This window comes from Rhamphochromis longiceps, linkage group LG8 (genome assembly GCF_057381845.1).
Source record: "Rhamphochromis longiceps isolate RC_006_pf linkage group LG8, R_longiceps_female_GT1.1, whole genome shotgun sequence".
In the NCBI taxonomy this organism is placed as follows: domain Eukaryota; kingdom Metazoa; phylum Chordata; class Actinopteri; order Cichliformes; family Cichlidae; genus Rhamphochromis; species Rhamphochromis longiceps.
In genome coordinates this window covers 9460205-9476624 of record NC_140564.1, presented here as the reverse complement: position 1 = coordinate 9476624, position 16420 = coordinate 9460205, and the positions used below count along the sequence as shown (strand labels likewise).

Here is a 16420-nt window from a genome sequence, read left to right as displayed (position 1 = left end):
AGATCTTGTTCTTACCATTTAGCTGACTCCTCAGGACTTGCCTGACCCTCTGCAGGTACTTGGTGGTTGCAGCTTTTCTAGCGGCCTCTTCATGGTTCCCATTCGCCTGCGGGATCCCCAGGTACTTGTAACTGTCCTCTATGTCTGCAATGTTGCCTTCTGGTAGTTCAATCCCCTCAGTTCTGACTACCTTCCCTCTCTTTGTTACCATCCGACTACACTTCTCCAGTCCGAACGACATTCCAATGTCATTGCTGTATAGCCTGGTAATGTGGATCAGTGAAAATCAGTGAATCGATGTCTCGTTCACTCTTGGCATACAGCTTGATGTCATCCATGTACAGGAGGTGGCTGACAACTGCTCCGTTCCGTAGTCGGTATCCGTAGCCAGTCTTGTTAATGATCTCACTGAGGGGGTTCAGGCCTATGCAGAACAGCAGTGGGGACAGAACATCTCCTTGGTAGATCCCGCACTTGATGGCAACTTGTGCTATGGGCTTGGAGTTGGCCTCTAGTGTTGTGCGCCACATCCCCATTGAGTTCCTGATGAAGGCTCTTAGGGTCCCATTGATCTTGTACAATTCTAGGCATTCCAGTATCCAGCTGTGGGGCATTGAGTCATAGGCCTTCTTGTAATCAATCCAGGCAGTGCACAGGTTGGTCAGTCTGGTCTTGCAGTCTCGGCTGACTGTTCTGTCTACCAGTAGCTGGTGTTTTGCGCCTCTGGTATTCTTGCCAATTCCTTTCTGTGTCCCGCTCATGTATTGACCCATGTGCCTGTTCATCTTAGCCGATATGATACCTGACAGGAGCTTCCATGTGGTACTGAGGCAGGTTATTGGTCGGTAGTTGGAGGGGACCGGTCCCTTCTTGGGGTCCTTGGGGATCAGGACTGTATATATATATATATATATATATATATATATATATATATATATATATATATATATATATATATATATATATATATATATAAATGGCTCTTACCAAAATAAAAGCTATACTATCCGCTTCTTCTGGGCTATATTCTCAGCAGCATATTAAACATATCAGGTCCCCATAAGGAGAATCATGTGCTAACGGCTGTCTAAATGACTCGGGTAAAGTTTGTAGCATGCGTGCTTGTTGTTTTTGTCTGCTTCCACTTGTCTTTGCACTAGGATGATGTAAATGTGCAGTCATATTTGTTGTGTTCCCACTAGTGCTTTTAGGTTAATCTCGTTGAAATGACCTTAACGCCACAACACAGCAAATCTCCGTTAACGAGCTACCCCTGATCGCCCCGTGCGTGGGGCTAGACGGCCAACACGTTAACGAGCTAACTGCGCTAACACACTAGTTCCCACCCATGTAATTAAGCATTAAGCATTGCGTGGCACATCCAACATACTGTTTTACTTTAGTCCATGACGCGCTTACCTTCAGGGTCATACGTCACATGAAAACCAAAATAATTCCAAACACCAGATCTGAATGAGGGTGGGAGGTTCAATTTGCCATGTTGCAAGGAGAGCTTAACTTCTGTCTCGCTAGCTTGCCCTGCGCTCTTCCTTCTGATGATGCTGTCTGTGTTGAGCGCTCAGTGGATCTGCGCTCGACAGTGCAGCCTAGGCGGAGTAGTCGAACGCAGATTCACTGAGCGCTCAACACAGACAGCATCGTCAGAAGGAAAGTTGATAAAATAAATTACAAATTTTGTATTGTTCGATACATATGCGTACCGAACCGAAAGCACTGTATCGAACGGTTCAATATCGATACGAATATCGTTGCACCCCTAATATATATATTAAAATACATCATTGTAAGACAAGGATGTGTGTTTTATCATGGGGATTCTAGCTGGGCCTACCCTAGTTAGCTAAAAGCAACAGAAAAATGGATAGCGAAGAGTAAAATTTAAACGGGTAGATAACTGATAATAACAGGTTGAAGGATGTAGCCTGTGAGGAACCAGCTATGAAGGACAGTATCGATGCCGTCTTGTTCCAGTAGCCCACTTCTCATCAGGGTGTCCTGGTTCCTCAACACCCGACATGGACCTTGTTAATCCGGGTAGGCTTGATTTAGTATAGGGGTTCTAGCTTAGGACCCTTACTGGATAGAGAAACCCGGGGCAGGAATCGGAGCCCTAGGTGCAGTGACTCCCAAGCTAGGTGAGTAGCTTTAGCAGATCCCAGGAACAACATCCAAGATCTCTATCCAGAAGAACACAATCCTAGGAACAGCTAAGATACAGCACAGGACCCTCAAGCTCACAGGCCTCTGGTAGAGGACCTGAGCTTGAAAGATTGATGGCCCGCAGGGGCAAGAGGGGAATTTATATATACTTTTATAGTTTACAATGTATCGCAAAACAGTTTCTTTTGGTTTAAGAATTCAGTCTCCAGCACAACAGTATCTGATGGATGTTTGTACAATGCCAATGTTTTGTTTTGTTTTTACTGGTTTTAGCTTGAAGAAGGCCATTGATATTAAGCTCCCTTTTATAATTACATCTTAATTACAGTCCATTAAAAGACAATGGAATCACACTCATGATCTATTAACTTAAGGGATAATGTCAATTTAAGAGACTGCTACATAAATTTCTAATGTAGAAAATGCCAGTGCATTATGAAACCCACTGTATCAAAAGATTTTTACAGAATTATAAGTACAGGTAGGACAAGCTATTGTATATTAATTACTGGTTGACTGAACAACCTCCTTCCTGCAGTTCTGTGTATTGCATATCTCACTATAGAAAAATGTATGTGCAAATTTGTTTGCACATACCCTTTGTGTTAAATAGGCTTGTATTCCATTCATACCTGGTAATACCTGTTTAGTAGTGACGAGGTAAAAGGGTTAAAGGTGCAAACAGCTTTGCACAGAAACTTGTGCGAGGAACTTAAAAAAAAGCACGGAAAGTCCTCCAACCAAGTACTTTTATGGAAATAAATGCAGATGGAAATGTGGTTGCTTGATCATTTCACAAATGCCCAGATATCTGGGTATGCTATTTGCTCATTTCTAAATGCCTTGCCCATGATGACTGGCCTATAAGAAAGTAACTGTAACAAAAGCAAAGCTCTCATAGTATGGCCCTTTCACTACTGTTATGGATGGCAACTGATTAAATGATCTGGTGTTTGGTAGAACTTGCTTATCTGGTTGGTAATACACGTGACCATGTTACTTCTTAGCAGGACTATATTAAGGCAAGTGCACACTGACAGAGAGACGGTTCTTTGTGAAAGAGGATAAATTTCATCCTGTGGTAAGATTATCTTTGCATGAACGTCTTGAGGTTTGCTTCAGCTTCTTTAATTCAGCAAATCCCTTTATATTACATGTTTATCCTTAGCCTTTTACTAACAGTGTCAGCTTTTTCTTACCTTATCTTGCCCTTCTTTAAACTCCAGCGACACTGAGTTTGACAAAACTATTATGTTGCTGTATAAAAGATCTTTTACAACTAGATTAGAAGTTGGTACAAGGTCTGAGGACTGTGCAAAAAACAGTAAAACTGGACAAAAATTATTATTCGTAGCATATCTGGCACAAAATGAAATCCAGCCAATGCAATAATCTCCATAATACAGATCTACAGATTCATTCAGTTGAAAAGTAAGTGATTTAACTCTTAACCCCCAGGAGCAGGAGAGTGCCCAGGTATCTGAGCATCGCTGTGCCCAACTGGAGAAGGCAAGGCGTGAGCTGGAGCAGCAGCTGGAGGAGGAGGAGGTCTGCTCAGCCCAGCTGGCCCTTCACAGAGACAGGCTGGAGGCCGAGTGCAGCAGCCTCAGACGAGACCTGGAAGAGCTGGAGAGCGCTCTGACTGTAGCTGAAGAGGATAAACAGGTAGGGCATTTTTGGATCTTCGTGATATGATAATCTCTGGAACAAGGATTTTTGCGCAGAAAGAGAAGGACTGATTTGTAATATGGAAGGAGCATTTAGGAAGACGACAGATTGGCAGATGAAGGTACAGTTGTCATCCAGCTCTTTAATTTAAAACAAGCAGTAGCCAGGCAAGAAAACTAACAGACTGCAAGAAGCACTGAAGCCAGTGGATTTTGGCAAGTGGGAGGTGGATGGCTGGTGGTACACTTAATATGGTAACAGGCTGACTAAGTTAGACAGGTTAGCCAATCATAAAAGTAACAAAGTGAGGAAATAATATTGCCAGAAATGCACAAAGTCACTGATTACTAAATAAAGCATGGTATAACTTCAAACCATGACAAGGTTATAGTTTCAAAAAGTAACACTAGGGCAGGGGTGGGCAATCTCAGTCCACGAGGGCCGGTGTCCCTGCAGGTTTTAGATCTCACCCTGGGTCAACACACCTGAATCACATGATTAGTTCGTTACCAGGCCTCTGGAGAACTTCAGAACTTCTAATTTAGCCATTTAAATCAGCTGTGTTGGTTCGAGGACACATCTAAAACCTGCAGGGACACCGGCCCTCGTGGACTGAGATTGCCCACCCCTGCACTAGGGCCATATGTCTGTCTGTGTAGGATCTCAGTTGTCCAGGTCATGGTAGTCTCAGGAGCTGGAAAAGTCTGGTTTTAAGAACTGAAGAAGCCTCTTGGACTCTAAAAAGTGCAGTCGCCTTCTTTTCAAATACAAGGACCATCACTTTTCCAAAATATTAAATCTGAATGTAATTTGTTTGAAGTAATTAGCATTAAGTAGCATAGTGTTGACTGGTGGAACATTGAGCACCAGTACTGAAGAACCAGTCTGAAAAATAAAAACCAGAAAGCATAAAAAATGGAACTGAAACCCAAACAATGCGCATAGGTTCTGTTTTCAGTGAACATTTTTTCATCCATTATTATCTGTTTTAGAGAGATTCAGACATCTGTTCAATCCCTGACTCTGAACGGTTATGAAATGTTGATCATATTGTAGTTTGTCACAGTATTACCTGTTTCTATCCAGATCTCAGGTAAAACATCTTCCCACCAAGAGTGCTTGCACTCTTTTAGTTTTTTTTGTTTTTCCACGCTTTGCAGAAGCACGGTCTTCTCTGTGCAGAAACTAACAAGAAAGGGCTGTTCTGACACCTCCGTTACAGCCCCTGCCCCCCCAAACCCTTTTATCTATTTCACTGAGGTGTATTAAAGGATTAGGATCCTATCTTTGTTCAGGAATGCTGCAAAAATGTGTTGCGCTCACAACACTGTGCGTGACAGTGAATTAAGATTTCTCTGGGTAGCAAAGCAGTGCCGAGTTGGAAATTTACTCTGAAGAATTTGATCTGCTCCATGATGTTATAAACTTGATCCTCTAGTTATATGATGATTTTTTTTTGCTGAGTGGCCTCCCGTGTGGCAAAGATACAGTAAGAGGGAAATGTCAGGGGGCTCAGAGAAGAGAACAAGACCAGACTGGTTTGATGGCGCAAAGCTTTGAAAAAGAAAATGATGAGACCTCCTCTGATGCCACAATAATCTTTTAGCTGGACAAGATGTGAGAAGAAAGTTTTGACTCACCTGTTCACTCTGAAATTTGTTGAAAAACATGTTAGTGTCCACGTACCGCAGTCTGCTGCCTCGCCTTGTTTTGCACATTTTTAACTCTCACCTTTCTCTCTAAGAGAAGAGAAAGCTTTGATGTCTACTAGAAAGAGGGATCGTGACATCTGTTTCTGTCATGATAGGAGACAATTGTTTGATGGTGTGGCTGCAGTCACAGGCTACAGACTCAAACTGCTGTATTCACAAGCAATCATGGTTACATGCCCAAGCAAACAGCGGTAGCTACAGAGGGAGGGGTTTTAGCCGAGTTAGATAAGAACAAAATCTATGTATAGATAGTTTAGCTTGGTCATTTTTTGAATGAATAAAATATTATCTGATGTACAAAGTGGCAGATGTTAAAAATTGCTATTAAGTTACAACCTGTGTCTGTTTTCATAGCTGTCACACAGTGAGGTAAGGACGCTGTCAGAGCAGCTTTTTCAGAGGGACGAGGTGGTGCAGAAGCTGCAGAAGGAAAAGGAACATCTGGTGGAGCTCAGCCAGGTATGCTGTTAAGTGTATGATACTGATATACATACATACCTGGGCTAATGTCTATTAATAGCTAAGCTCCATAAAAACTAGAGTTTACATTTTCCATAATGCAAGTAAACTGCTTTTCTTTTTTTGGCCTCATAAATGCCCTCATGCCTAATATCTCTCCAAATCCACTCCTTTCATTTATAACATAGATTGGAAATCACAGCCAAGCAGAGACAAGGTTTATTTTGGTCATTTTTAGAGGACTTTATGGGTAATGATGGATACCTTAACCCGTTGCAACACTGTTAATTTCCCAAAACTGATAAACTCCTCCAAAGCAACAGGGTTAGGGTTTGCACTATGCAACTGTTTTCACCCACTGAGTTGTATGAGAGATTAAAGGTGCTCTATGAAGGTTTCTTATTGCCCTAGAAGACATGTTTACATTCACTTTTGTTTACTTTGGCGTGTGGTTAGTGGCTCGGCTGCAGGGGAGGGGTGGAGCAGCGGGTTCAGGGTGTGGTTGCAGGGGAGGCTGACACACACCTGAGCTCCATCATCTTGTCATGGATCCCCAGTAAAAGATGTGCTGGGACATGAGGTGGGAGGTGTGTGTGCTACAAGCAGGGCAGCTGAAAAGTTGACCAGTGAAAAACACAGAGCAAATAAAAACGTGTGCGACTGCAAACGCTGTTGGTGTCAGGGTAGTTATTTCCACATTTACGAACTCTGATTATGTGTTCCTTTATTTTAGAAAATGCGTCGGACGTCATAAAACATTAACAAGATTGTTTAAAAAATATATATATTGTCTGCAGCTTAGATCACTGAAAATGACGACTCAACACCTCTTGTGTTCAGAAAGTGGTTAGGGTAGTCAGAAGGTAGTATGATATAAGATATTTTAATTTTCACCATTAATGAAAATCTTCCTACCAACCAAACATTCCTCTTGGTCATATTATGATTCTGTCATATAACAAACTTGTGATATTTTCCATTTTATCTTCATCATATACTCAGTAATTATCCCAGATATCCCAGAATACTTGTGGGGATAGGTTAATTGGATAATCCAAATTGCCACTAGGTGTGAATGTGCAAGTGAATGTGAGTGCGAATGGTTGTCTGTCCCTGTGTGTTGGCCCTGCGACAGACTGGCGACCTGTCCAGGGTGTACCCCGCCTCTCGCCCCATGACAGCTGGGATAGGCTCCAGCGCCCCCCGCAACCCTGGAAAGGATAAGCGGAAGCGAATGGATGGATGGATGGATGGATCCCAGAATACCTGAGTATTGGTAACACACAATAAATTACCACGTAAATTAACATCAACAGAAGCACACACAAGAAGTACAGCACTGTTCTTCAATCTTGGTCATATACATGAGTCACCTGCACAGAAGGTTCTGACTTGCATCTGTAATCTTTACGTGTACAACACACGGACATAGATATCTAAATAAGTCACAGACTGATAAAATCCTAGAATTTCCCACCAAATTAGAGAGCAAACTTTGTGGGTGGACTGTACTACACAGCAAGCAATATTATTTGTCAGGTAATTACGTTAAAATATTAAAAGATGTACCAACAGGACAAACATGTTTAACCAATCCAATTCATGTCCACAAAGTCTAGTTCACTAGTGGAAATCAAGCCTAGCCAACAGCATTTGGTTAATATTAATCCAGGCAGCCACGCCCCAGACTTTAAGTCTTAACAAAATGCAAACAGATTTCATTAACCGTGGAGCTATTTTATTAGAGATTAAAAATATTATTTGTACTAGGCTGTAAACATGTTATTCTTATGACTTGTTGGAAATCAATGGAGGTGATTCACTTTTACAGCCAGCCTCAAGTGGCCATTACAGGCACATAAGCGTTTGCTCCTTTTTTCAGCCCATTCCCTATAACAGACCATAAATTTGTACATGAATAGATTATCTTTTGCACTTGAAGCAAATGTTCTAATCTCAAAGTATGCATGTGCACACTTTAAAAAATATCTGTTTGCATTTTATTGGAAAACATTTAAATTGTAAATTTAACTCTTCCGTTCCCAAAAGCATACAGGGACGCTCCACTGGCTGTTTGACTCAGAACAAAACATGAGTTTAGGAAAAGGGAACCATATGGCCTGTGGACAGAAGTGGCACTCGTGATAAATGTGCTCTTCACCAGACACAGACCAGTCTCCTAGAAAAAAGAGAGAGATCTGAAGAATTCGCAGCCCTCAACAACCTCATCTTCCTTATGACAGCTATAAGAGGCCCTGTTTGCTAATTCCTCCCAGATGGTTCAACCAGTAGTAGCAGTCTTCTTCATTGTGTAATCCATGTGGACAATTTAGCATTAGTCCTCATTATGTTCCTACTGTTTGCTGAACATGTCTCAGATTATGGATTTGGCCTGGAATACAAGGAGACGCCTGTGGGGAAAAAAATTTAACACAAAGTGCACGCACTGCTGTTTGAGTGAGTTTAGTCTTCCTGTTTGATGCTTCGCTGCTTTTGCTCCCTGTTGATGAAAAGACAGATAAAAAACATCTCATCTATCAGATCAAACTGAAGATGCCTTCTGACATTTTCATGGTTAAGCAAATAAATCATATTTTTCCAAAGTACAAATATGGCAGACAGATGGACATGAGACAGACATTTAAGGACACATGTGCAGTCCAGGCTCAGACATCTTTTATCACCCTCAACAGCAGGCCATTGAGGACCTGCAGAGTGAAGAGGAGAAAGTCAACCTGCTGACCAAAGAGAAAACCAAGTTGCAGATGCACACTGAAGATGTATGTACATATTTTTCAAATTGAACATATAGTTCATACCATATGCACTACACAAATGTTTTTTTTCAATATTTATTCTGTAATTTCTGAAATTTGCAATGTGTTATAGCTCGGTGCGCTTTTAAATTAAAATGCAGGACTGTTCCGTCTAATTCCTCCCAAACGTGCTCACCTGGGTGTAATTGTAGGCTGTAGGGTGCTCTTCCATGATGTAAAGCTGGTTAATGTCTTTGAATGTTTTGAGTCATTGTCTTACTGCAGGATGGAGGCCTGGCCAACCACGTTGGCTTTTAAACTGCTAAAATTCCAACAGCTAGTCTATAATTTTGAACGTCTGTCATTTGTGTTAGATGGAAAACTATAAACTCACTGGAAAGTGTGTTAGGTAAATGTTGCGTTTAAGCCTTTTTTTAACCTTCAAAATTGCTCTCATGGTTCGTGGCACATGGTTGCTGCAGATTGGTCAGCTGAACATCCATGATGCAAATCTGCCACCGATTACTCAGGAACTCAGGAGATCAAAGTGTGCAGAGAAAAGATACACGACAACCACCAACCTGAACTGTTGATACAAAGCAGGATGAACCCATCCTTTCCTGTTGTTTGTGACACATTCAGACCTTCCCATCCAAATGTATCAGCAGAAGTCAAGTAGTGTTATTTTATAAAATCTATAATATGTTAATAACTGATAAAACAATCTCTGATTTTATGAGACTACCTAGAGCTTTAACTGTAGACTCCATGATAACTTATTTTAAATATAAGGTCAGTGCCATTACACTGGTGTAACATTTGCATCCAACAGAAACACACATGTTGTACACATTAAAAGTAATAATAAGCTTATGAACCAACTATTCAACAGCAAAGTGAGGAATGGAAACTCATGGTTATTTAACTTAATTGTAACCCTGCTAGCCAATACAGCTTGGCAAAAATAGGGAAACACTGAAACATGTAATTTCACACATAAAAATTGTCAAATATAATAAATGGTGATTATAAAATATATTAAAAAGTGGCACAAAGCATTTCACTATTTGCAATTACAGTCAAGAAATATTGTTAAACCCTATTATTGAATCCGTCCTGTAACTTTCCTCATGCTCAGTTGGAGTACCAGCTGGAACAGGAGCGCCATCAGCATGCTGAGCTAGAGAAGAGCAGGAGGAGGCTGGAGGGGGACAGCAGATCTTCGCAGGACAGTCTGGGAGAGATGGAGAAGATGAGGAATGGTCTGGAAGACCTCATTAAAAGGTCAGTCAAAGACGCGCTGCATGCTTATAGCAAACTTTTCAGAGTAGATGGGAAAAAAGCCAGTCAGCCAAAGTACTGTTTGCTCCTGACACCAACAATTTGAGGCTAAAGCTACATTCTGTTAAATTCTGTTGGGAAATTTTGCAGAGATTTTCATAGTTTCACAGAGACCTTCAATGATCTTCCGACGTTTTTTCTAGTGTAACATTGAGGCTTGCATCTCAGGGGTCTGCTGAATCATCCTGCTAATTACTGAGTAGACTGTCTGTAAAGACTCTGTTGATTCCCAGAAGATAAATCCAAATGTCCTTGTTGATGCCCTTGTTTTATTGCTAGCATTACCAGAGGGTCAAAATGTTGGCTTTTATATCAAAATTGATTAACATAGACATTTAGACAATGAAAAATCCAAATAATTAACAGTTTTCTTAAAAACCAAAGTGAGACTGATATGTTTAACTGTTGTATTACTTAAGAAAATATGGTACAGATGTCCACAATTTCACCAGGACCTATAATTTTATTTCGGTCCACTGTCATGAAAAGATTTTGAATCAGTTTTCTTAATTTATGCTAATTAGCGTTAGCATATTTGTAATGCTCTGTGAGATTTTCTGTTTACTGTATCGGTTCCAAAATATTAAAAAGTTTGCAGTGTGCCTAATGGCTGAAGGTTTTTTGTACTATAATACAGTACTATATATTGTACTATAATACTGTGGTTGAAAATTATACAGGATATTGTTGTTATTTCCAGTTTGATCCTATTTGTAGTTTGTGGCATCACTACCTCATGGTCACAGTGGCTAAACATTGTGTGTCTGTCCTGTGGGTGGGGGGATAATAGTCATTCAGAATGTTTTGAGCTATACAATAAAGCATATTTGTTCAAAGAAGAAGACACACAGGTAGTATTTCAGGTCAAATTTCTAACTTGAGAAGCCTGGAGACTCTTGGAAAACATTAGCTTTCCAAAAGCATTTATAGCATTAGCAATTTTAAAGCTCCAGCCTATAAAAGTCAGTACAACCGATATTTTATTCTTTGAGACTGTCTATAAGGTTAAATCAGTCAAAATGTGGTTAAAGAAAGGACATAAACAGGGCACCATTATTAACATAAACATTTTCACAAACTGTGCATTTATCACAGCCATCATGATGGGTGGTAAACCCGTCTCTAAAACATTTATATCAGCCTATCTAAGCCAGAAAACATGGGGTGAATTTTTTCCCCCCATTTAGACTATATGCAAGTGACAACAAGTCTTATCTACTGTTGTCTTTTAATAGTCCGCTGAACTGGAACCTAAGCTGATCTGATCTACTATCCCAAGGGAGAGAGAGCCTGATGGACTTTGGAAAATTTCTCACTCTTGTGTGCGTCTTATATCCTGAGGCAGCAGAGCTTGGACTCTATGAGACTACATTGTCCTTTTGCATCTCTTTTAAGGTGTATGTACCTCTAGGGATTCACTAAGATCCCAGCATGTTGTTATCTGCCCAGTGATATAAAAACAGATGTAATCATTCACTGTACCCTACCCTGCAGCAACAATCTACTGAAGGCAAAAGCCTCCTGTCAGAAAACAAAAGTACAGTGCGCACCTACAATATTGTCTCCGTAACAAAGTTAAAACTTGTTCTCTTTGGCACTAATAGTTGCGTGACCTTCTTGAACATTAACAAAGTGAGTGACTCACTTGTTGCTAAGATACTATGGTATTCAAACAGTACTTATTGTCAGAGGCTATTAAATCTGCCACTCAGTATAACTTTAGTCCAGTGAAGCGTCACAGACATGGTGTTGCGATGTTGTCAAAGCACATACATATACAGAGCCTCACGTGCACGCCTCACAAATGTGACCAGAAGGTCAGATGGAGCAACCTTTTCATGTGACTGATACTCCTTTGTATTTGCTGTTGATCATTGCGGCTTTTAAAGCACTATTTTTTGTGCCGTGTGAAACACATTAAAGAACATTGTTGTAATGTGTGTAATGTTTATATTTATCAGTAGTTCAGTTTTAGATGTCCAGCCCCAACATCCCGCGGTACCATGATGCTGCCTATATTAGCTAGTCCGGGGGGTTTTAAATGCAAGAGAAACTGTAGGGTTTTGGGAAACAGTTTTTGTGTTTTCTGAGCAAAAAACATCCTCTATGCTCATTAATTTCAATTATATATTCCTTTTCTCATTAAAGGAAGGAGCTGGAGATCAGCAGTACCAGCTCCAAACTAGAAGAAGAGGAGGCACTTAACTTTGGACTGCAGAGGAAGACCAAGGAGCTACAGGTAAGTTTGCATTTTGTTGTTTGTCTTCTGTCATTTAACACTAGCAGTCTTGTTTAACAATCGCATGGTGAGACCTAGCAGAAAGAAAAAAGAAATCACACACCCAAACAGGTGATATTAAATTTCACTTCAATTTTATTTATATTTATACAGCGCCAAATCACAACAAAAGTCACCTCAAGGCGCTTTATATTGTAAGGTAGAGACCTTACAATAATACAGAGAAAAACCCAACAATCATATGACCCCCTATGAGCAAGCACTTTGGCGACAGTGGGAAGGAAAAACTCCCTTTTAACAGGAAGAAACATCTGGCAGAACCAGGCTCAGGGAGGGGCGGGGCCATCTGCTGCGACCTGTTGGGGTGAGAGAAGGAAGACAGGATAAAGACATGCTGTGGAAGAGAGACAGAGGTTAATAACAAGTATGATTCAATGCAGAGAGGTCTATTAACACATAGTGAGTGAGAAAGGTGACTGAAGAAGAAACACTCAGTGCATCATGGGAATCCCCCAGCAGCCTATGCCTATTGCAGCATAACTCAGGGTCACCTGATCCAGATATAAAGTGGTAGTTATCCATAGAAATCTAAATCGTTTCCTGCACCAGGCTGTAAATATGCTTTTCAGTGTTGTAAGGTTGAGCATTTTAAAATGGGAGTCTAGTTGGACTGACTCATTTTGGAGTCTCAAGTGTTCATTAGCAAAAATGCAGTTTTTGGCACTTCTGCTTTGACCTCTCTGCGTGCTTACAGTTTAGTTCACTCAGATTCAAATAAACCAAGTTATCGTCATACTTGACTCTATGATATAGTATTATATAATATAACTGTTTGTGCTTTTTTTACATGACCAAGAAAAGCAGTCATGTCTTTGTTTGACCACTTAATGTTTTAGAAAGCAAAACAGTTCAAACAGATAAGTGTACAAATGTAAACCAGACTTTTGTGGCCCATGGCCTTACCCTTTGGTAATGATTTCTTGTTATCATCAATCATTTTTTAGCTATTTCCCAGAACAGGCTGAATGTGTCAGCTCAATGTGATGTTTCCACATTTGTTGCCAATGTCACTGACTCTGTCGCTCTTTCTGCTAGTAGCTGCAGCGCTGTTTACTGTCCATCACCTGTGGCTCACACACTTAAAAGCATCTGTTTACTCTTGCAAAAAGCTTTTTTCACTAATGTCACGTTCGAGATAAAATACTGGTAGCTAAGTTGACTGAGCTCACGCACAGCACTGCTAAAAGACATGTGGAGTCCTTCCTTATTGGTTTGATAGTCATCAGCCAGACAACGGGGCTGGTATGCTCCTTTCCTCTGCAGCCTTTAATTTCTGAAAATGTTCAAAGAGCTATAAAGAACTTTACGTGTCCTGTGTGCATATCGCGATGACATTTGCTCAACACTGAGCTGGCTTATCAAGTTAGTCATTACTAATCAACACAGAAAAGGTCTTTTAGTTACCTTTATAATAGTAACTGTAATATTTAGTTGAAGTGGCTGTGGCTTTTGTAGACTGGCTTCTAAGTGGAGTTAAAAGCTGTTAAAACTGTTGTTTTACAAAGACAAACAGTGAGCCCAACTGTAGGTAACAACACGGCAGAAAAAAGGCATTCCTGTCTTTTAGCAAAGCTGCTGGGCTCTGCTCTGTGATTGGAGCAGTCGCTTCAAGCTCCAAGCATGTCAGGAAATGGTTAGAACGCACTGGCTACATCAAAAATGAACTGGGTAGGTCAAGTTTATTATGATCTACCAGCATGCATTGACTTTTTGACTTCCAGGTGAATAATTGCAAAGCATTATTACTGTTATAGATATTATATATGGCAGTAGATATTTACTATCAGCTGACAGTGACTCAGGGTTCAGAATGTTTTTACATCCTCTCATCTAGGCAAAGTGGATTAAATGCTAAAAAAAACACCTTAATGTGTCTTATCACTAAATTTCACTTGAAGTATCAAAATTAAAAATACTTAGTCTGTGAGAAAATGTTATTGCTATATGATTCAAGACGCTGTTTGTGAGTCTGGAGTTATGTGACCTGATTTCCCTGAGACAGGAGGATCTAGTGATGGTCTCCAGAGGTGGCAGCCAATGATTTTCTGGGCAGTGTTAATTACTCTTTGTACAGCCCTCCTGTTGTCACTCGTGACCCTGCCTACCACAACACCCAGCCAGTAGGAGAGGACGCTCTCCACTGAGGAACAATAGAAGACCAGAAGCAGCTGGGACGGGGGCGCCGAGTCTAACTGATTGTTACCGGTTGGCGAGGAAATCTTTGATCCAGGACCAGGTGGCATGTGAAGGTGGTCCAGTCTTTTGCTGAGGATGTCTGGGATTATTTTGTTGAATGCTGAGCTGTAGTCCATGAAGAGCATCCTTACGTTGCGCTTTGTAAAGGGTGATGGTGATGGCATCCTCCTTGGACCGATTTGCTCTTTAAGGAAACTGGTAGGGGTCGAGGGAGGAGGGCAGACAGTGTCTGATGTGCTGAGGCACTATCTGTTTGAGACACTTCACGACTACAGACGTGAGGGAGAGATAAAGGATGATAAAGAGTGAAAACTGTAAATCCCATCCACGACCACAAGTGCATCCACACTGCATATGCACATGAAGACACAGCAAAGTCATTTGGAAGTTTTGATGCTTTACGAGAAACAAAGATTTGTCGTTTAACTTTCAAAATAGTATTTCTCAACAAAAGATAGTGCTGCACCTCATTTGTCTGTCGATGACAGGAAAAGGACTGCTGAGTTATCACACTGTAAACTTCTTTGGAAGTAAATCTTTCTCACTGCAGACATTTGGGCTTGTTACAGCAGGAGAAACACAGGTGCAGCTTGTAAGATTATCGATGGATTTAAATATTCCAGTAAAACATGCCAGCCGACATACCAGTGCATCGTCAGGGAAACACCTGAATGCAAGTTGTAATTAATGGGGTTAGCTACACATTGTGTTTATTAAGTCAGCATGGGATAGTTCAATTGTGGAAATGTTTTTTAAACTTCTTTTCGAAATCTTTGCATGTAAGGTCAAAAGTAGCATCACTAACTGGTGATACTTTCAAAGTGTTGTTGAGTTGAGAGTGAGCTTGTTCATTGTTCCGTCTGAGCAACTATAGGAAGTACAAAACCAAAACTATTTCACTGCATGCTAAACTGTGAGAAGAAATATTCCTTGTATTTATGTTAGGTTGTCTTGTGAAAATGTTGTTTAGTGATTGCTGCAGAAATTAGTCCTAAAACCACAAAATAAATTGGCCCTTTTTTTAATTCCAGCATTCCTTGTCCCAGAATCAAGGTTTGTTGACTGGGTTTTGATTTAGAGGCTTTAAATAATATGGTCTGTAGTTAAGACAAGCTTTACATATTTTGTTCTATAGGAACAAAAGCAAAAACTCTGCTTAATATGTTTATACAGAAATGGAAAAAATATCAAATGACCACCTATCATCCTTGTTCTGTAGCTCCATACAAGATCTTGCCCCTTATGAGGTGGACAATTATGATAAAGGTGGTGAATTGGCACTAAACTACATGGGAGGAGTTGTTAATAATAGGAAGACAGTTGGAACTGTAGTCACCATAAACATCATTAATAACAGGCTACATCATAATAGGTTGAAATCTTGCAGCACCTGCAAAATCCCACTCCTCAAGAATGCACATGTACAAGAGCATCCTGAGTTTGTCAGTGAACATCTAAAGGATTCTGGGCCTGGGAGAAGGTGCTATAGACAGATAAATACTAAATCAAGGTCTTTGGCATCAACTCAACCCACTGTGTTTGGAGGAAGAGATAATATGACCCAAAGAACATCATCCAAATATGTCAAGCATGGAATTGGAAATATTATGCTTTGGGGATGTTTTTCTGCTAGGTGTAAAGGACGACTTCACCGCAGTGAGGGGCCAATGAAAGCGGCCTTTTCTCAGCCAGAAAACCGAAGATGTGTCGTGTATGATCTTCCAGACCCAAATGACCCAAAACATACCCTGATGATGACGTTGGAGTAGCCTAACCTGTCTCTGACCTTAAGGATCACTTATTACCTA

The 16420-nt window shown here is 40.6% G+C and overlaps 1 protein-coding gene across 3 annotated transcripts in view; it reads left to right on the top strand.

The window, feature by feature from the left end:
• Positions 1-16420, top strand: part of LOC146663066 (putative uncharacterized protein MYH16) — a 59901-nt gene that overhangs the window by 25078 nt on the left and 18403 nt on the right. For 2 of the 3 annotated variants that reach the window (XM_085415666.1, XM_085415665.1), the window contains exons 2-6: positions 3640-3846; positions 5916-6020; positions 8714-8800; positions 9915-10060; positions 12266-12356. In XM_085415666.1, the coding sequence (XP_085271792.1) occupies positions 3640-3846; positions 5916-6020; positions 8714-8800; positions 9915-10060; positions 12266-12356 (636 nt within the window). The remainder of the gene's footprint in view (positions 1-3639; positions 3847-5915; positions 6021-8713; positions 8801-9914; positions 10061-12265; positions 12357-16420) is intronic. The other variant, XM_085415668.1, reaches the window with a different exon arrangement.